Raw genomic sequence first — 21,497 nt, 5'->3', positions numbered from 1 at the left:
TGTGCACCAACAAATACGCACATTAGCAGTCAATAACAATAACTGTAGACATGACAAAACACGACTATAGTCACATTTATACTTTTTATTTACAACATATTGCGCAACTGCAGGGTCTTGAGACACATGCTAACTCGCAAACTAGAGAGCTAGCGACGTAAACTTTAGCCTTGAAGTTATTTCCTTTAAACTTAAATAGCCAAAAACTTACCACTTCCACACGGATAGGGAGGATAACTATTAACAGTTATTTAACCTTTTAACATGAACATTAATCAAACGTAATAATAATTTTTTCTGGGTACATGATACCATACAGCATCCATATCAAACTTTCATATCAAGGCAGGGGCCTCAAACTAGTGTCCTGCGGGCCACATTTGGCCCGTGGGCCGCATGTTTGAGATCCCTGCTGTAAAATGTTAATGCATGGCTCGGTCTTGTCTTCACATTGTTTAATGATACTCTAGATCAGGGTTCGCGAACTCAATTTATTTTTTTTGGGGGGGGGGGGGGTTGAAGCCACATGAAGTGTTGGGAACAGGTTTGGGAATCTCGGGATACCTCAAGATACACGATGCATGGCTCACAATAATATCTCCATATATACATACATCCATACATCACGAGGGGTGCTGAACACGCGGCCCGCGGGCCAAATGTGGACCGCGGGACACTAGTTTGAGACCCCTGCCTTAGGGGCTTTCAAAATGCTGATACGCAGTCTTTCCCCGTTTCCGGATATATATTTTTTTTTATGAGACCAAACTATTTCCTCCTCCGTCTGCAAACCTGCAGAACTAGTTTTGTGGATTCTTGGTTTTTGTTGTCATTGTCCCTCAAGCTAGTTGCTGTGTTATTCTCACCCATAACTCGTCCGTTCGGTTTTTGTATCGGTCTGTAGCTTTACCTTCAGCTTTACAAACCTTGTTCTGTTAAGCAACGTTTAGGGAACCATGATAGAGTCAGAAAAAGCGCTCTTCTGGGTAGAGTTGATTGTGTCTGAGAAGAAGCAGGTGGCAACCCCGGCGACCCCCTCCCCCCCCAGTCACTTCGACACACGTGCACAGCCGCACACACTATGTCTAGTATGCCGGGTCTGTGTATTAATCCCTAGCGTCAGCATGGTGAGTGTAATGGCGGGGGTCTGTCTGGTGCCATGCACCGGCTAACACAGACTGACTCCTTATATTGTCCATCAGTCTGTGTGTGTGTGTGTGTGTGTGTGTGTGTGTGTGTGTGTGTGTGTGTGTGTGTGTGTGCAAGGGACCCTGGGAGCTTATTTAAAGAGTTGACGCCATTTTTCAAAACACACATGCACACTTACCGCTTGTCATCCTTTAATCCTGTTATGGCGTTTCAGCCCTGTCAGGAGGTCGTATTTGATTGCATGGCTAAAAACATTACAGCGTCCTGTTAGGATGCTTAATGGATTTTAAGTGCATTTTCACTAACATTGACACAATGACCTTGCTATTTAAAAAAAAAAAAAAAAATGCATTTTGACATCTTGTCTGCAGTCATCCTCTATTGAAAGGAATAACATGATATGGGTCACCATTGTGGCACACAATAAAACTATTATTATTTTTATTTTTAAATGCATGTAAACATCTTAATTAGATCATGTTGGACAATTCACAGGTATATATTAGATCTGTGGAGGACCTTAATAATAATACATTTTTTTATTTGTATAGCGCTTTTCAAAATACTCAAAGACACTTTACAGAAAAATGGAGTTGAATAAAAGCAAGTAAAGAGAGTAAAATATACGTTAAAATACAACATTCATTTGTTTATACACAGTTAAAACATGAGTAAAAGCGGGGTGGGGCACCTTCACAAAAGACAAAGTTTTCATTATTCATTAGCAAGGAGATCAAATCATTCTACAGAAGCTGAAATAAGTCAATATTTTTAAATTGTATGGATGAAATAGCCTTCTTGTTTATTAAAAAAATGGGAAAATAACATTTAACATATTGTATGCCTTTCACTGAGATACAAATATTGACGAGAACATCCACAAGACATACATTTACTGTATTTGTTTAATTGACTTTATTTAATAAGTAGCTATTTAATAAGTAAGAATGGAATTCAAATACAGGTGGATTGCTGCATACATGTATTTGTATTCTTAACTTTGCACATTTTTGCGTCAAATTGCTGATAATCACGATATATCTGTTAATACATGCAATGTAATTTATAGCAACAGAGGCGCAGCAGCCATTATGCACAAGATTCAAAGTACCTCCGTATTACTGAGGAAATGTAGTGAGTGTGGCTGGCAATCTGTGTTTTATTTACATTTATGGTGCTATTTTAAGTTCAAGGTGCGGTATAATCGATACAGTATATTGGCTTGCTTACATAGCGTGGCGTAGATTAGCACACTTGTATCCTAACAGGTAGTTAGACAGGGGACGATAACTTTTCCAACACAACTGACTTCCTGTTTTCATTTTGGCAAAGGGTGGAATGTAGTATGATTTAGCGACATGTGCTTTGTTGTCCTCGCTAATCCTTTAGCGGTGGTGGAGAAAGGGGGCGGGGGTCATGAGCAACATATCTTCAATGTTCTTCCGGGCTGCACGGCGGTCGAGTGGTGAGCGCGCAGACCTCACAGCTAGGAGACCAGGGTTCAATTCCACACCCTCGGCCATCTCCATGTTCTCCCCATGCATGTGTGGGTTTTTTTCCGGGTACTCCGGTTTCCTCCCACATTCCAAAAACATGCTAGGTTAATTAGCGACTCCAAATTGTCCGTAGGTATGAATGTGAGTGTGAATGGTTGTTTGTCTATATGTGCCCTGTGATTGGCTGGCCACCAGTCCAGGGTGTAAAATGAATGAATGAATGTTGTTCCAAGGTTCTGACTTTGTCGGTCCAAAAGTCAGCATGAATCATTGCACATTACCAAACAAGCCTCACTGTGACGCCACTTTATGAGGTGAGATTCCATCAACAGGATCATAATATGATTTTCATTTTTTTTTGCCTAGCTTACCTTTTGGCTTTGATTTTTTAGCCTTTAGCCTTACTATGCAAAATTGGCCAATGCAAGCTTCCATTCATGCTTGTGTAAAGGGCTCTTTGCAGGTTTGAATGTTTTTCTTTATTTGTCTTAAGCTGCTGCAGGGTTTTTTTTTTGCCTCATACTTTGAAACCCCCTGACACAGAATATTAAAATGATTAGATTTTGAATTAAAGTCCTGTTATTCCGCTCTGAATTAACATGACAACAGATTCGACAAATTGGTTTCTACCGACAGGTTGTACATAAGTAGTACTTTCCCATTCAGAGAGTAGTTTCTATAGTATTACAAATCACTCAACGGGTACTCAAACGGGAGCACTTACTCCTCATATGCAAAACCGACACTCACGGCAATCAAGTGTTTATAAAAGAAGTGCGATGAAACGGGATAATCCGTCATTAGTTTACGGTCACAACACGTCGGGAACGGAGTATCTAACTACGAACCGCACAACAGCAAGCTGCTTTTCTTTGCCCGGAGACGGCACATGGAAGTAACTGTGATTCCGCCACAAGCTGGAATGTGACCCTTATGACATTTGACCCTGAAAGAGATAAGCAGGATATGGAATGTCACCGAATGAGCCTAGCTCTCTGTTCAAGCTCGTTAGACCACTAACAAGCGGTGATAATTAGTGCTTTTCTGCACGGAAATGCATTAAAAGTCTTTTTCGGAATGTGATTATTAAGGTTTATGAACGATAAACCGATGTGACAGGTACCCGAACGACTCAGAAGCCTCCTTTATCGATAAGAATCATTCTTAAATCCTGGATTAATCGTTTTTTTGGAGTGTAGCCCAGCCTTTGTCTAGCAATAGTGCGCCCTAAAAAAAACATATTCAGTTGATAATATCATAATATTCATTCAAAGTGAATAACAAGTCATAACTTGCACATATTTTCTGAAGTTTCCATGACGCTTCTATCATGTAACTTCATGTCCTGACTCTAAAAAGTACGACTTGTGTGATTGTTGGAAGAAAACTTGCTCCCTTGCTGCTACCCCAAAAAAAAAAAACTTGGCTCCCAATGGAGAAGGGGTGGGGCCCGCCCCCCTCCCTTCCCTGTTCTGGTTGCCCGGGCGACTGTGCGTTCTCCTGTGAACTTGAGAGCCCAAGCGCTAATCAACGCTAAGCCGGAGTTTGACTTTGATTCAGAGTTATTGGCACAGTTAGCGGACTTTTATTCGAAAAAAAAACAAAACACAGCTAAGATAAATTGTATACAGTTATGGAAAAAAAATATTAAAAATATTATAGCAGCCTTGTTTAATCAATGTATTGTTCATTTTAATAGATAATACTTGTAGGATTTTACTTGAAGAATAAAATGAAGACGACAACATAAAATGACTAAAAGTATTGTTTTGCAGTACAATGCTAAAAGTGATTTTGGTTATTATAAAAAAAACATGGAAATGGCTACATATACACTCTTAAATTACTCTTATGAGCTATTTTTGTTGTTGCCATGATATTTGCAAAAACAAATGTACCTTGTACCGGGTATCAAAGTGAACAAATAAACTGAGCAAAAAAAGCTTGTATAATATTTGTTTCCATGACTAGATGTGAAACTATATCTTCAATTTACAACATATCGACAGTATTTCAAAGTAAATCATATCTAAAAAAAAAAAACTTAAATTATATTAGGAAAGCAGGAAGTGAACAAAAGTTCAGATAATTTTACTGATACAAAAATTTAATTAATACGATCATTACTATGATCAGTTACTATGGTACCGATGATGTCATTGTATGGTCATATCACCTCGTACTTCGGTACGGGATAAAAATTAAATTAAATTAAATTAAATTAAATTAAATTAAATTAAATTAAATTAAATTAAATTAAATTAAATTAAATTAAATTAAATTAAATTAAATTAAATTAAAACTTAAATTATATTAGGAAAGCAGGAAGTGAACAAAAGTTCAGATCATTTCACTGATACAAAAATGTAATTAATACGATCATTACTATGATCAGTTACTATGGTACCGATTATGTCACATATGGTCATATCACCTCGTACTTTGGTACGGGATAAAAATTAAATTTAATTTAATTAAATTAAATTTAATTAAATTTAATTAAATTTAATTAAATTTAATTAAATTTAATTAAATTTAATTAAATTTAATTTATTTTATTTTTTATATGAATATATTTTATATAAATTATATTAAGAAAGCAGGAAGTGAACAAATGTAACAGTTACTGATTGTAAAAGTACCAGATGGAGGGGTAGGATTTAATAAGCTTTGCTTCTTCCTACTCCTTTTGGACATGTGGAACTGTGAACTGATTATGTGATGCATTCAATTGTAATCTGTTGTAAAATGTTCAAATGAAATTAAACCATTACCGTTACCATAGGTAACTGCTGTGCATGTAGGGTTAGATGTGAAGTACTTGAAGCACAGTCAGGTGTCTGTGAAAACATGAACCGGATTACATCCAAGACCCGGACTCCATTAGATGTGTAGAACTCAGAACCCAATTTAGCCAATTTATCCCACAAATTAGCTACATTGGTAAGTGAATGCAGCATAAAACGCCTTTAAGATATGCTTTGTTTTTGTAAAAACGTTATACATGAATGATACACAAATCCGGCTCCAGTTTTTATGATCCACCACAGTGGTCGTCCACTCTGGTGTGTGTAATCATGGCGGCCTCCCATCCTTTTCTCATGGTAATTGGAGAGGTGGAATGGGACGACCAGCCGAGAGCTGGACTTCATGTTGACAATGGAGTATCTTGGAATGGCTGCCGCTGTGTGAAAGAGAGGAGGAGGGGGCAGCGTTGTTGTTGTTGTTGTTGTTTGCAGCAGGTGGGTGAAGCCTAATAATAAAACAGCAAATAATAAAAACTTAAGAAACCACATATAGTTGGTGGGTAGACAAATTATTTTTTTCACATTAAAATAAACAAAGCATTATTAGAGCCCTGTAGACATGACAAAACACGACTATAGTCACATTTACACTTTGTTTATTTACAACATATTGCGCAACTGCAGGGTCTTGAGACACATGCTAACTCGCAAACTAGAGAGCTAGCGACCTAAATGGTAGCCTCCAAGTTATTTCCTTTAAAACTTAAATAGCCAAAAACTTACCACTTCCACACGGATAGGGAGGATAACTATTAACAGTTATTTAACCTTTAACATGAACATGAATCAAACGTAATAATTTTTTCTGGGTACATGATACCATACAGCATACATATCAAACTTTCATATCAAGGCGGGGGCCTCAAACTAGTGTCCTGCGGGCCACATTTGGCCCGCGTGCCGCATGTTTGAGACCCCTGCTGTAAAAAATGTTAATGCATGGCTCGGTCTTGTCTTCACATTGTTTAATGATAGATCAGGGTTCTCGCACTCAATTTACTTTGAGGGGGGGGGGCTGAAGCCACATGAAGTGTTGGGAACAGGAGGGGGGCGGGCGTGCTGGAGCCTATCCCAGCTGTCTTTGAGCCAGCCAGCCAATCACAGGGCACATATAGACAAACAACCATTCACACTCACATTCATACCTATGGACAATTTGGAGTCGCTAATTAACCTAGCATGTTTTTGGAATGTGGGAGTACACGGAACAAACCCGGCCAGAGATGGCCGAGGGTGGAATCGAACTCGGGTCTCCTAGCTGTGTGGCCTGCGCGCTAACCTCTCATGCCATAATACAGTCATTAAGTTTCAAAAATTCATAAATTATTTAATTGATCGCTGTCTTGTGGTTGACTATAGCCTATTATTAGTCTAATCAAATATTGCAATACATTCATTCATTTTCTACCGCTTATCCTCACAAGGGTCGTAGGGGGTGCTGGAGCCTATCCCAGCTGTCTTTGGGCGAGAGGCAAGGGTACACACTGGACTGGTGGCCAGCCAATCACAGGGCACATATAGACAAACAACCATTCACACTCACATTCATACCTATGGACAATTTGGAGGCGCTAATTAACCTAGCATGTTTTTGGAATGTGGGAGGAGGGTGGCCGAGGGTGGAATCGAACTCCGGTCTCCTAGCATTCATACCAGTGATCCACTAGTTGAATTAAGATTTAATTTGTTGTATTTTAGGATCCTGTCGTACTTTTACCAAACTTAATATTTGTTTTCTATGCCGCTTATCGATGCTGGAGCCTATCCATGAATAGATTGTGTAAATGCAAAATGCCTGCGTCCCACCTTTTTTAGATTCCACTTGACGGAACAAAGAAAAGTAGCACTTGATGTAAAGTGGGTCAAAACACGCTCACCCCGCGTCGCCAGGTTGGCTACGGTGGCGTTTTAAACACGTGAAATGGAGCGTGCGATGAGGCCATCAAACGTGGGAATGTGGTGCGAGGGATCAATTCCAATTAAAGCCTTTTGTTTTGCCACTCTTTTGTTTAATGTTGCCCACTCTTTTGTGTCGTGTTGTGCGACTCGTACATTAGTTTCTCATGACGATCGGCCACGGAGTCCCAGTTAACCAATGTGAGAAAAGCTGCTCTGAGCTGAGCTTGAATCACGTGAAGGCGAAGTGGAAGAGATGAGGAAGAAAAAGGCAGGTGGCCTAGTGGATCAGACTTGGACTATTGACTAATGCGTACATTTGGCATCAAACTTAACATTTGGCTTGATTTAAAAACTCACACACACAGTCGTGGTTTTGTTTACACATGTCCGAAAAGGAGTAGGAAGAAGCAGATCTAATCGAATCGGGGGAATCGAACTCGGGTTTCCTTGCTGTGAGACCTCTGCGCTAACCACTCGTCCACCGCGCAGCACATTTTTAAACTATTCATTCATTTTCTACCGCAAGGTATGATGTGAGGGGGGAATCGAACTCAGGTCTCCTTGCTGTGAGACCTCTGCGCAAACCACTCATCCACCGCGCAGCACATTTTTAAACCATTCATTCATTTTCTACCGCTTATCCTCACGAGGATACCCCAAGATATGGTGTGAGGGGGGAATCGAACTCAGGTCTCCTTGCTGTGTGACCTGTGTGCTAACCACTCCTGCACCGTGCAGCACATTTTTAAACTATTCATTCATTTTCTACCGCAAGATATGATGTGAGGGGGGAATCGAACTCGGGTCTCATTGTTGTGAGACCTGAGCGCTAACCACTCGCCCACCGTGCAGCACATTTTTAAACTATTCATTCATTTTCTACCGCTTATCCTCACGAGGATACCCCAAGATATGGTGTGAGGGGGGAATCGAACTCGGGTCTCCTTGTTGTGAGACCTGAGCGCTAACCACTCGTCCACCGTGCAGCACATTTTTAAACCATTCCTTTTCTACCGCGTATCCTCACAAGGATACTCCAAGATATGGCGTGAGGGGGGAATCAAACTCGGGTCTCCTTGCTGTGAGACCTGAGCGCTAACCACTCATCCATCGTGTAGCACATTTTTAAACCATTCATTCATTTTCTACCGCTTGTCCTCACAAGGATACCCCAAGATGTGGCGTGAGGGGGGAATCGAACTCGGGTCTTCTTGTTGTGAGACCTGTGTGCTAACCACTCCTCACCGTGCAGCACATTTTTAAACTATTCATTCATTTTCTACCGCTTATCCTCACGAGGATACCCCAAGATATGATGTGAAGGGGGAATCGAACTCGGGTCTCATTGCTGTGAGACCTGAGCGCTAACCACTCGACCACCGTGCAGCACATTTTTAAACCATTCATTAATTTTCTCCCGCTTATCCTCACGAGGATACCGCAAGATGTGGCGTGAGGGGGGAATCGAACTCGGGTCTCCTTGCTGTGAGACCTGTTTGCTAACCACTTGGCCCATTTTTAAACCAATCTTTCTCAAATTTTACAAACATTTGCTCATCAGTCCCCCAAAGTTGTGTACCAAATTTTGGCCTCATCTCTCTTTGTGCCAGACACAAAGAACCCAAATCCATTCCACTTTTGGGTCCATTCATAAAAAGCACTGACGCATGAAGTGGGTTCTCCCTCCGGAAAAGATGGCACCCCCCTCCCACTCGGAGAAATCACAGGCTTTGAGACTGATAGCAGGCACATTGATCAAGCAGGCATACCAGGGGGCGGGGCGCTAATGGGCGTCCAAATGAGCGTGGTTGGGCTTATTTACATGAAGCTAAATATTCCATTCATCTTTTTTCCAGAGATGACACAGCTGTCGTCGCAGCCCAAATCCACAGAGTCCAACTCGGCCGGGGACACAACAACGGTGACCGCTGGCGTAGAGAACCCTGAGCTGAGGATGCTGGAGAAAAGGTCGAAGGTCATCGAGGAGCTGCTGCAGACGGAGAAGGACTACATCAAGGACCTGCAGATGTGCGTGGTGGAGATAATTGAACCTTTGCAGAGGAAGCAGGTGAAAAAGAAACGTCAATTTGTACCGTTAGCATCAATGGATATGCATAAAGTTTTTTTTTTGTTTTTTTTTAAAGGTGAAGAACGTGGACTTTGATGGACTTTTTGGTAACATCAGTTCTGTGATTGACCTGTCACAGCGCCTGTTTGAAAAACTGGAGGAAAGCGACTCTATTGGTATTGATTATTATTATTAGTAGTAGTAGTAGTAGTAGTAGTATTTTTTTATTTTTTATTTAATTTTTATTTTTTTATTTTAATTATTATTTTTTATTTTCTTATTATTATCCCATATTATTATTATTATTATTATTAGTAGTAGTAGTAGTAGTAGTAGTAGTATTTTTTATTTTTTATTTAATTTTTATTTTTTTATTTTAATTATTATTTTTATATTGTTATTATTATCCCATCTTATTATTATTAGTAGTAGTAGTAGTAGTATTAGTATTAGTATTATTTTTTTATTTTTAATTTAATTTTTATTTTTTTATTTTAATTATTATTTTTATTTTATTATTATTATTATCCCATATTATTATTATTATTAGTAGTAGTAGTAGTATTTTTTTAATTTGTATTTTTAAGTATTAGTATTAGTATTATTTTTTTAATTTTATTTTATTTTTTATTATTATTATTATTATTATTATTATTATTATTATTATTATTATTATTATTATTATTATTATTATTATTATTATTATTATTATTGTCCCACATTCCAAAAAAAACATGCTAGGTTAATTAGCGACTCCAAATTGTCCATAGGTACGAATGTGAGTGTGAATGGTTGTTTGTCTATATGTGCCCTGTGATTGGCTGGCCACCAGTCCAGGGTGTACCCCGCCTCTCGCCCCAAGACAGCTGGGATAGGCTCCAGCACCCCCTATAAGCGGTAGAAAATGAATGAATGAATGAATAAAAATAGTGTTGAGTCACTTGCATAGTAAAGCTATATTACCATTCAAGCTGTACAATGACTATTCTAAAGTTAGCACCTTTACTTTAAAATGAATGCTTCAGCTCTTGTGTCGATATGCGACTCCCCAGGCAAGGTCTTTCTGGAATTCAAAACGGAGCTGGAGGGGGTCTACAACGTGTACTGCCAGAACCACGACGACGCCATCTCGTTGCTGGAGAGCTACGAGAAAGATGAAAACATCCAGCGACATGTGCAAGAGTGTCTAGAGAGGCTAAGGTAAGGAGACAAAAAACAAAACAAAAACAAACTTCTACCATGTTTGGGCATGTTTGTGCATGATTGCTAAAGAGCATGAAACAACCAAGAGTGATCACTAATACAGTATTTGTATAAAGTTGAATGAATCTAGTATAGATCTATATGTTTATGGAGTTTAGTATAGTTTAGGGGTCTTAAACTCAATTTACCTGGGGGCCCTGTAGACTACAGTCACATTTATACTTTTTTTATTTACAACATATTGCGCAACTTCAGGGTCTTGAGACACATGCTAACTCGCAAACTAGAGAGCTAGCGACCTAAACGGTAGCCTTCAAGTTATTTCCTTTAAACTTAAATCGCCAAAAACTTACCACTTCCACACGGATAGAGAGGATAACTATTAACAGTTATTTAACCTTTAACATGAACATGAATCAAACGTAATAATTTTTTTCTGGGTACATGATACCATACAGCATCCAAAATAGCCAAAAACTTACCACTTCCACACGGATAGGGAGGATAACTATTAACAGTTATTTAACCTTTAACATGAACATGAATCAAACGTAATAATTTTTTCTGGGTACATGATACCATACAGCATCCAAAATAGCCAAAAACTTACCACTTCCACACAGATAGGGAGGATAACTATTAACAGTTATTTAACCTTTAACATGAACATTAATCAAACGTAATAATTTTTTTCTGGGTACATGATACCATACAGCATCCAAAATAGCCAAAAACTTACCACTTCCACACGGATAGGGAGGATAACTATTAACAGTTATTTAACCTTTAACATGAACATTAATCAAACGTAATATTTTTTTCTGGGTACATGATACCATACAGCATCCAAAATAGCCAAAAACTTACCACTTCCACACGGATAGGGAGGCTAACTATTAACAGTTATTTAACCTTTAACATGAACATGAATCAAACGTAATAATTTTTTCTGGGTTCATGATACCATACAGCATCCAAAATAGCCAAAAACTTACCACTTCCACACGGATAGGGAGGATAACTATTAACAGTTATTTAACCTTTAACATGAACATGAATCAAACGTAATAATTTTTTCTGGGTACATGATACCATACAGCATCCAAAATAGCCAAAAAATTACCACTTCCACACGGATAGGGAGGATAACTATTAACAGTTATTTAACCTTTAACATGAACATGAATCAAACGTAATAATTTTTTCTGGGTACATGATACCATACAGCATCCAAAATAGCCAAAAAATTACCACTTCCACACGGATAGGGAGGCTAACTATTAACAGTTATTTAACCTTTAACATGAACATTAATCAAACGTAATAATTTTTTCTGGGTACATGATACCATACAGCATCCGAAATAGCCAAAAACTTACCACTTCCACACGGATAGGGAGGATAACTATTAAGTTATTTAACCTTTAACATGAACATTAATCAAACGTAATAATTTTTTTCTGGGTACATGATACCATACAGCATCCATATCAAAACTTGCGCGGGCCGCACTAACATTAAACTTTCATATCAAGGCGCGGGTCTCAAACTAGTGTCCTGCGGGCCACATTTGGCCCGCGGGCTGCGTGTTTGAGACCCCTGTGTTAATACAATATTTTCTTCGAGAAATTTTTTTCCCCAGAAAAAAACAATACATGCAAACAATAATGCCGCGTGTTCGAGACCCCTGGTATAGTTATTCCTCCACTGTGTCCTATTTTTTCCACGGCTTTTAGTTTACTCCGTAAGGTACTAAGTTTACACAATAGGGCACTTGAGGAATGTGCCCTACCTGGTTCCGCCTGTTTTGCCAAGCTGTGACTCAGACAATGACACAGCTCACAAGTCATCGCTACGCATTAAAGCGGAAGGGCGCTGGTCGGCCGATGGCAGAAAGTGACAATAACAACTGTGATACCGAATGTAAACAATGCATAGGCTGATGAATCCTATCGTCTCTTCTTGTCCCTTCATTCCCCGCAGGGCCATTTATCGAGAGTGGTAAGTCTCCGCAAAGAGTGTCGCCGCGAGCATGACAAATCTTCCCGATCGCATATCGTTGTGCTCGCTAACACCCTTTGATTGAACTTTGTGTGTGTGTGTGTGTGTGTATGTGCTAGTAAAAATGTGTATGCCGTCGCCCGCCGCATGAGTAGGTTTCAATCCCATTCTCGGATTGAGGTGAACTCATGTTGTTTGTGTATGTGGTTGTTGAATGCGCCTGCTTATGTGGCATACATAATCTGGTGAATGGGGAAATAACGCCATCTGGTGGACTAAAACAGTAATTGTCACATTTATTTGCTTATGTTTTGCCCTCTTGATGGCATTAGACTCAGCAAAATTAGCTCTTCTTGCCCCGCTTCTTGCCTACAGTCAGCTGGGATAGGCTCCAGCATACCTGCAACTCTATGGATGGATGCGTCCTCTTCCTGTTTCCTCATCATATCTCATTATGCTCATATGATACACAATCTGGGGAACGGGGAAATAACGCCATCTGGTGGATTAAAACAGTAATTGTCACATTTATTTGCTTATGTTTTGCCCTCTTGATGGCATTAGACTAAGCAAAATGATCTATTGTTGCTTAGCCTCTTACTTACAGTCAGCTGGGATAGGCTCCAGCATACCTGCAACTCTATGGATGGATGCGTCCTCTTCCTGTTTCCTCATCATCTCATGATGCTCATTTGATACATAATGTGGGGAATGGGGAAATAACGCCATCTGGTGGACTAAAACAGCAATTGTCACATTTATTTGCTTACGTTTTGCCCTCTTGATGGCATTAGACTAATCAAAGTGATTTATTGTTGCCCCGCCTCTTACGTACAGTCAGCTGGGATAGGCTCCAGCATACCTGCAACTCTACGGATGGTTGTGTCCTCTTCCTGTTTAATCATCATATCTCATTATGCTCATTTGATACATAATCTGGGGAACGGGGAAATAACGCCATCTGGTGGACTAAAACAGTAATTGTCACATTTATTTGCTTACGTTTTGCCCTCTTGATGGCATTAGACTAAGCAAAATGATCTATTGTTGCCCCGCCTCTTACTTACAGTCAGCTGGGATAGGCTCCAGCATACCTGCAACTCTATGGATGGGTGTGTCCTCTTCCTGTTTCCTGATATGTGTCATCATCTCATTATGCTCATTTGATAATAATAATAATGATGATGATGAAAAACATGTCATATTTCCGGTCAACATTGGCTGTGTTTTTAATATTTCTCTTCTGTGATTTTTTTTCTTCAGGGGTAAAACAAACTACATCAACCTGGGTTCTTTCCTCATCAAGCCAGTTCAGCGGGTCATGCGCTACCCTCTGCTGCTGATGGAGCTGCTGGGCGCCACCCCGGAAAGCCACCATGACCAGCCTCAACTGACTCTGGCCCTGCAGGCCGTCAAGGAGATCAACGTGAACATCAACGAGTACAAGCGGAGGAAGGATCTTGGTGAGGAACTTCATTTATTCATTTCAGGGTCGCGGGGGGTGCTGGAGACTATCCCAGCTGTCTTCTTCAGGCGAGAGGCGGGGTACACGCTGGACTGGTGGCCAGCCAATCACAGGGCACATATAGACAAACAACCATTCACACTCACATTCATACCTATGGACAATTTGGAGTCGCTAATTAACCTAGCATGTTTTTGGAATGTGGGAGGAAACCGGAGTACCCGGAGAAAACCCACACATACACGGGGAGAACATGTACCACACCTCTCGCCCAAAGTTAGTGCTGGGATAGGCTCCAGCACCCCGCCAATTAACCTAGCATATTTTTGGAATGCTAGGTTAATTAGCGACTCCAAATTGTCCATAGGTATGAATGTGAGTGTGAATGGTTGTTTGTCTATATGTGCCCTGTGATTGGCTGGCCACCAGTCCAGGGTGTACCCCGCCTCTTGCCCAAAGACAGCTGGGATAGGCTCCAGCACTCCTGCGATCCTTGTGAGGATAAGCGGTAGAAAATGAATGGTTCAGTTCAAACTAAAAAAAACTAAATAATACAACTAAACAACACCGCCTGTCGTCCAAAGACAGCTGGGATAGGCTCCAGCAACCCCACAACCCTTGTGAGGATAAGCGGTAGAAAATGAATGATTCAGTTCTAAACTAAAAAAACCAAATAATACAACAAAACAACACCGCCTGTCGCACGAAGACAGCTGGGATAGGCTCCAGCATGCCCGCGACCCTCGTGAGGAAAAGCAGTAGAAAATGAAAGATTCAGTTCTAAACTAAAAAAACTAAATACAACTAAACACTGCCTGTCGCCCAAAGACGGCTGGGATAGGCTCCAGCACCCCCGCGACCCTTGTGAGGATAAGCGGTAGAAAATGAATGGTTCAGTTCTAACCTAAAAAAGCTAAATGGTACAACAAAACAACATCGCCTGTCGCCCAAAGACAGCTGGGATAGGCTCCAGCACCCCCACGACCCTTGTGAGGATAAGCGGTAGAAAATGAATGGTTCAGTTCAAACTATAAAAAAACAAAATAACACAACTAAACACCACCTGTTGCCCAAAGACAGCTGGGATAGGCTCCAGCACCCCCACGACCCTTGTGAGGATAAGCGGTAGAAAATGAATGGTTCAGTCCAAACTACAAAAAACTAAATAATACAACAGAACAACACCGCCTGTCGCCCAAAGACGGCTGGGATAGGCTCCAGCATGCCCGTGACCTTCGTGAGGATCAGCGGTATAGAAAACGGATGGATAGTAAACACAAAACTAAACCAAGAAAAAAAATCAGTGCTCTGAATTGTCAATTTTGTCGCCCTCTGCTGTCCACAGTGGTGAAGTACAGGAAAGGAGACGAGGACACGTTCATTGATAAAATCTCCAAGCTGAGCATGCACTCCATCATCAAGAAGTCCAATCGTGTCAGCAGCCATCTTAAGCACCTGACAGGAATTTCACCGCAGGTACGTCTTAAGTTCCAACACGTTCAAATTTAAGTTTAGTTTAAATACCGTTTAAATTCACGGCATTTGTGACCTTTCAGATTAAGGACGAGGCGTTCGATGACGCTGAAAAGAGATTTCGCCTGCAAGAGAGACTCATCAAATCCTTCATTCGGGATATTTCCTTGTACCTGCAACATATAAGGGTATTTTATTTATATTGATGTACTTAATCTAGTTGTTAAGGTGCTGACGGAATTGAACCGTGTGCAGGAATCAGCCTCCGTCAAGGTGCTGGCGGCCATCAGCTTCTGCGACATCTACACAGAGCGTAGCATCCCTGACCCCGAGCGCTTTCAGAGAGCTCATCGTTGCATCAGCGACAAGCAGTTCACTGAGTTTGTAAGTACTAGATGTTTGAAGTAGTACACAGATTTCATGAGTACTTCAAGGAAAGGAAAAATATAACCTCATGTCATGCTGGTGATTACGATCGATCTTTAGTACCTTACATTATTTCCTGCGTGTATATGATTTGCACACAGCCCGCCTTCTGAATCGATTTCGGATCAACATTTGCAATAAAATGTACTACCATAACACCTTTATTAGCTCAAGCTCCCAATATCACTCTTTGTCTTTTTTTAAATTGCTAATATACAGTAGTGATACAGTAATACGCAAGCTAAGGAGAAAACGGTTGCTCACTGAGTTAACTCATGGGAATTTGAATTAACTCGGTTCCGATTCTGTGGTTCCGAATAATTCTCGATTGTGAACTTCTCGATTATGTTTTTTAATATGGACTATTTATCAACTTGAATTTCTCAGATATATTTTCACGGGAATGGTTGTTTGTCTATATGTGCCCTGTGATTGCAGCTGGGATAGGCTCCAGCACCCCCGCGACCCTCGTGAGGATAAGTGGTAGAAAATGAATGAATGAATTTTCACAGGAGTACAAAAACGCTAATGAAAAAACAAGGGCTACCATTCGATTATAATATTTAATACCAATTAATCACATTTTAATCTCATAATTAATTGCAATTAATGAAAATGTTTTTATCCATCATATGTAGAGTTTAGATACGATTCAAAAGTGACATATTTTAAAAACAATGACTCAATATGGCCGACAACTCGAGGGTGTACCCCGCCTCTTACCCAAAGACGGCTGGGATAGGCTCCAGCATGCCCACAACCCTCGTGAGGATAAGCGGTAGAAAATGAATGAATGAATTTGAAGTACAAAAACGCTCATGAAAAAACAAGGGCTGCCAATCGATGATATTTAATCGCGATTAATCACATTTTTATCTCATAATTAATTGCAATTAATCAAAAACGCTCATGAATGCTAATGAAAAAACAAGGGTTGCCAATTGATGATCATATTTAATCGCGATTAATCACATTTTTTATCTCATAATTAATTGCAATTAATCAAAATGTTTTTATCCATCATATGTAGAGTTTAGATACGATTCAAAGTAACATATTTTAAAAACAATGATTCAATATGGCCGACAAGTCCAGGGTGTACCCCGCCTCTTACCCGAAGACGGCTGGGATAGGCTCCAGCACTCCCGTGACTCTCATGAGGATAAGCGGTAGAAAATGAATGAATGAATTTTCACAGGCGTAGAAAAACGCTCATGAAAAAAACGAGAGCTGCTAATCGATGATAATATTTAATCGCGATTAATCACATTTTAATCTCACAATTAATTGCAATTAATGAAAATGTTTTTATCAGAAAATGGATGGATGGATTCAATATGGCTTACAAACGATTCGATTCAACGGATGTAGATGGCCGTCAACGATATGTCGTTGGATCCCCCAGTTTTAGCATGCTAGCAGCTTCTTCTTCGTTGGTGTTTGCGGGTATTTCTGCAGATCGACAAACTGGGCATTGAAACTAGGAATCAAAATTAAAAATTTAAATCGGAATGTTGTGCAGGTTCCCGTCGATGCCCAAGTGTACTTGTGATGGAATAGAATGGGAATATCCTTGAACACATTGTTGGGTTTTTTTTGTCCAACAGAAGGAGCGCACAGAAGCATTGGTGATCAACCCGCTCACCCAGTTGCTCCTCATGTTCGCCGGCCCTCACAAACTCATCCAGAAACGCTTCGACAAACTCCTCGACTACGACAACTGCAAGGAACGCGCCGACCGCCTCAAGGATCGGCGTGTTCAGGATGAGATGCACGTAGCACGTAGCAACTACGAAGCGCTCAACGCCCAACTCCTGGACGAACTACCCAAGTTCCACGTGGCGGCCGAGGAGTTGTTCACCGGTTGCGTGAAGGCCTTTGCTCAGGCCCAGAAGGACTTCATGAAGACCACACTTGGGGAGCTGAATCCTCTTCTTCAAGCCGTGAGTCCATCGCGTTAGCTTCCGGTTAGCTTGAAACATCTTTTTACTGACTTATTTGAAATTTCCCGTAGTTTTCCCGCAAAGTCGGAACCGAGGGAAACCTGGTCTCGCAGTTCCAGGAAGAGTACGGACGCGTGCTTCAACTCCTGCAAAGTTTCAGTTTCTGCCCTGAAAACCTGCCCCCAACCACAACCACGACCGCTAAAAAACCGTTTGAGAAGAAAACGATGGAGAAACAGATCTCGAAAAAGCAACTCCAAGGACCTGTTAGTTCATTCGGAATTTTTAACGGAATTTTCTACGGAATCATGAGTCCTGGACTAATATGACTTTTTTTTTTGTTTTTATCCGACTAGCCTAATTACATCCTGCAGACCGATGAACACCGTGCCGGGTTGATGGCTCGCTTCAGTCACGAGAAACTCTTCCAGGCCGAGAGGAACTTCAATGCGGCTCAGGATCTGGATGTGTCCATCCTGGAGGGGGACCTCGTCGGGGTCATCAAGCAGCAGGACCCCATGGGGAGCCACAATCGATGGCTAATCGACAACGGAGGTAGGTCGCATCGAAAAAACGCCGTACGAAAATGAGTAATTTTTGATCGTGGTCTATGGTCTTCTTTCGTAGTCACTAAGGGATTCGTGTACAGTTCCTTCCTGAAACCGTACAACCCGCGGCGAAGCCATTCCGACGTATCCATCGAAAGCCAGTCGTCCAACGAGTCGGGCTACGGCGGTTCCTCGCCCGTCTTCTCACGCCAGAACAGCAACAGTACGCTAACGTTCAACCAGGACACGGCGGTCGTTAGCTTCTCCGCGACGCAACCCCAGAACCAACCGTCGCCGCAACCTTCGCTGGATTCCACGCCTCATTCCCGAGTGCCAAACCCGGACTCTGTGAACTCGTCACCGCGAGATCCCTCCCACCACCACCAAAACCGCCGACGCCAACACAGGAACCTGGAACCTCCTTACCAGCGCTCGGGTCCCCGCCACGGGGACTCGTACGACGTCAGTCACGCCAGTACGAGCGAACAATCGGAAACGGATAATTATTCGCCACGCGGAACAATCCGTTCCCAGCGACACGTCGACCAAGACTACGACTCGTACCAGTGGAGGAACGGCGAGAAGAAGTCGTACTCTCAGGACGACTTTAGCGAGCCGGAATCCGAGCAGGACGGCGAATCAGACGGACATCAGGTGAGATTTATTTCACGATTTATTTACGACCGCCCACTTTCGTTTTTTCGACATTTGCGATCAATCGCCGGAGATAAACGTTGCAATGGCGACGCTATCGACTTTTACGGTTGACAAGCTAATGAGCTAGCAAATTAAAGTTTAAGTCATGCTACAAATTAACAATAACATTGCTAACACTAACATTGCTAAAGTTAGCAATTAGCAGCTAATTGTACTGATAATCTATTTTTTGTTTTGTATAAGAAAATTTGCAATGAATAACGACGTAAACTGTTAGCTACAGCAAATTTAGTTTTTACTAAATTAAGTAAAATTAAAATAAAAAAAATTTAAATAAAAAAAATTAAAATTAAATTAAAATTAAAGTATATGCTACATTGTGCGAGCTAGCTAGCTAGCTAGCCACTAACTGCCGGCTTATTTTTGCTTTCATAGCACTCGGCATCTAAAAATGATACATTTTTTATTGTTTTTTTTTAAAGTTCAAGTCATGCTACAAATTTTGTAACATTGCTAAAGTTAGCAATTAGCAGCTAATTGTACTGATGATTTTTTTTTATAAGAAAATTCGCAATGAATAGCGACCTAAACTGTTAGCTATAGCAAATTTAGCTTGTGCTAAATTAATTAAAGTTCCCTTACGAGAAATCTACTTAAAATGTACTTTTGTTTTTGTTTGGTTTTAACCTGCTCATGAGCAACATACGCTAGCTAGCTAGCCACTTTTGCTTTCATAGCTAAAAAGGATACATTTTTAGTATCTTATCTAGTCGCTGATACGTCAACAAATAATACAATTTCTCATTAGTGGTTTGCGCTACATTGTGCTAGCGTTAGTTAGTGGCTAGCCAGCTAGCATCTGGCTTACTTTTGCTTTCATAGCACTCGGCATCTAAAAAGGATACATTTTTAGTAGCTTACCTAGTAGCTGATACGTCAACAAATAATACAATTTCTCATTAGTGGTTCATGCTACATTGTGCTAGCTGGATATGCGCTAACTATGTTAACCTGTGCTAGTATTTAGCATAAAAAATGGACACATTTCTTAACAAGGAAGTATTTTGAGTGCCAAGAAACACGAGTAAATAAAAAATGAGCAAAGTTTAGCAAGCTAATATGTTAGCCGCAGCAACGTTAGCATGTTGTGCTATATTGAAGCCACCCACGCAAACAATTATTTATATCTAACCCTGCATTTTTTTTTCTTTTTTTCAGATCTACTTTGCCCTCTACTCCTTTAGCGCTCGCTGCGCTAACGAACTTAGCATTTCGGCAAACCAGCGGCTGCGCATACTCGAATTCCAGGACATGAACGGCAACGGAGAATGGTGGCTGGGCGAAGCGGGAGGCCGGCGAGGCTACGTGCCTTCGAACTACATACGAAAATCGGAGTACACTTGAGTAGTTTGAGTCCCATACTGCCACCTTGTGGTGACGAGCACAATGAACAAACTTTTTTTTTTGCTCATGGAGTGCATTTTTATGCCTATATTTATAGATTTTTTTTTTTTGTATATATGTAAATATTTTTTTTTTTTACTTGGCGCTCTCCTGTGTTTTTTTTTTGTTTTTTTTAATCCTAGTGAAGTAAAAATTGACAAAGTGAGTATGAAGTGTGAAGCAGGAAGGCGCCAATGAAATGTCTGAATTCAAATCAGAGTTAAAAGTTTAATGGTGCTTGTTTGATGACACTCCTTAACTTTTAAATTTTTATTTTGCTAGTGGCCTACATATATATTATTATTATTATTACATCGTACCTGGAGTGACACTGTGAAATGAAACCTGGGAAAAAAAAGAGGAAATAAACCTCCAGCTACTGTAAATAATGTATGTAATACTGTATATGGAATATTTGCACCCACTGTACAGTCATGAATTTGGATTAAAACAGCACAGCAGCTGAAAAATACATTTTTTCGCCCCCCATTTATTTAGCATTCACAATTTTATTTTGATATTACCAACATTCATTACACTTGGGAATCTGTTATTATTATTATATAGTAAATAAATATTATAATATATTTATATAATATAAATATATAAATAAATATTATTATAGAGTTAAATCATTTTTCCAAAGCTGATTTTAAATTCCAAATAATTTGTTTTAATAATAATTTATTTATTATAATTTAATTTTATAATTTATAATTTATTTATAAAATAATTTTAAAAATAATTTTATAATTTATTTAGCATTCACAATTTTATTTTGATATTACCAACATTTTAAACCTATTCATTACACTTGGGAATCTATTATTATTATTATATAGTAAATAAATATTATATATACAAAACAAATATATAAATAAATATTATAATATATTTATATCATATAAATATATAAATA

General features: G+C 40.0%; 1 protein-coding gene across 4 annotated transcripts in view; it reads left to right on the top strand.

Annotated features, from left to right (window-relative positions):
• Positions 1 to 21,059, top strand: part of dnmbp (dynamin binding protein) — a 50,098-nt gene extending 29,039 nt beyond the window's left edge. The window contains exons 5-17 of one of the 4 annotated variants that reach the window (XM_058061611.1): positions 9,208 to 9,419; positions 9,496 to 9,595; positions 10,472 to 10,619; positions 12,606 to 12,623; positions 13,887 to 14,086; positions 15,434 to 15,564; positions 15,645 to 15,749; positions 15,817 to 15,945; positions 17,595 to 17,930; positions 18,002 to 18,196; positions 18,287 to 18,485; positions 18,558 to 19,132; positions 20,354 to 21,059. In XM_058061611.1, the coding sequence (XP_057917594.1) occupies positions 9,208 to 9,419; positions 9,496 to 9,595; positions 10,472 to 10,619; positions 12,606 to 12,623; positions 13,887 to 14,086; positions 15,434 to 15,564; positions 15,645 to 15,749; positions 15,817 to 15,945; positions 17,595 to 17,930; positions 18,002 to 18,196; positions 18,287 to 18,485; positions 18,558 to 19,132; positions 20,354 to 20,539 (2,534 nt within the window). In that variant the 3' untranslated portion in view covers positions 20,540 to 21,059. The remainder of the gene's footprint in view (positions 1 to 9,207; positions 9,420 to 9,495; positions 9,596 to 10,471; positions 10,620 to 12,605; positions 12,624 to 13,886; positions 14,087 to 15,433; positions 15,565 to 15,644; positions 15,750 to 15,816; positions 15,946 to 17,594; positions 17,931 to 18,001; positions 18,197 to 18,286; positions 18,486 to 18,557; positions 19,133 to 20,353) is intronic. The other 3 variants (XM_058061613.1, XM_058061614.1, XM_058061612.1) reach the window with 3 other exon arrangements.
• The last annotated feature ends 438 nt before the right edge of the window (positions 21,060 to 21,497 follow it).

This window comes from Doryrhamphus excisus, chromosome 22 (genome assembly GCF_030265055.1).
Source record: "Doryrhamphus excisus isolate RoL2022-K1 chromosome 22, RoL_Dexc_1.0, whole genome shotgun sequence".
NCBI lineage: Eukaryota > Metazoa > Chordata > Actinopteri > Syngnathiformes > Syngnathidae > Doryrhamphus > Doryrhamphus excisus.
Note: the sequence above shows the minus strand (reverse complement) of the source record. Positions and strands in the feature narration are given on the sequence as shown.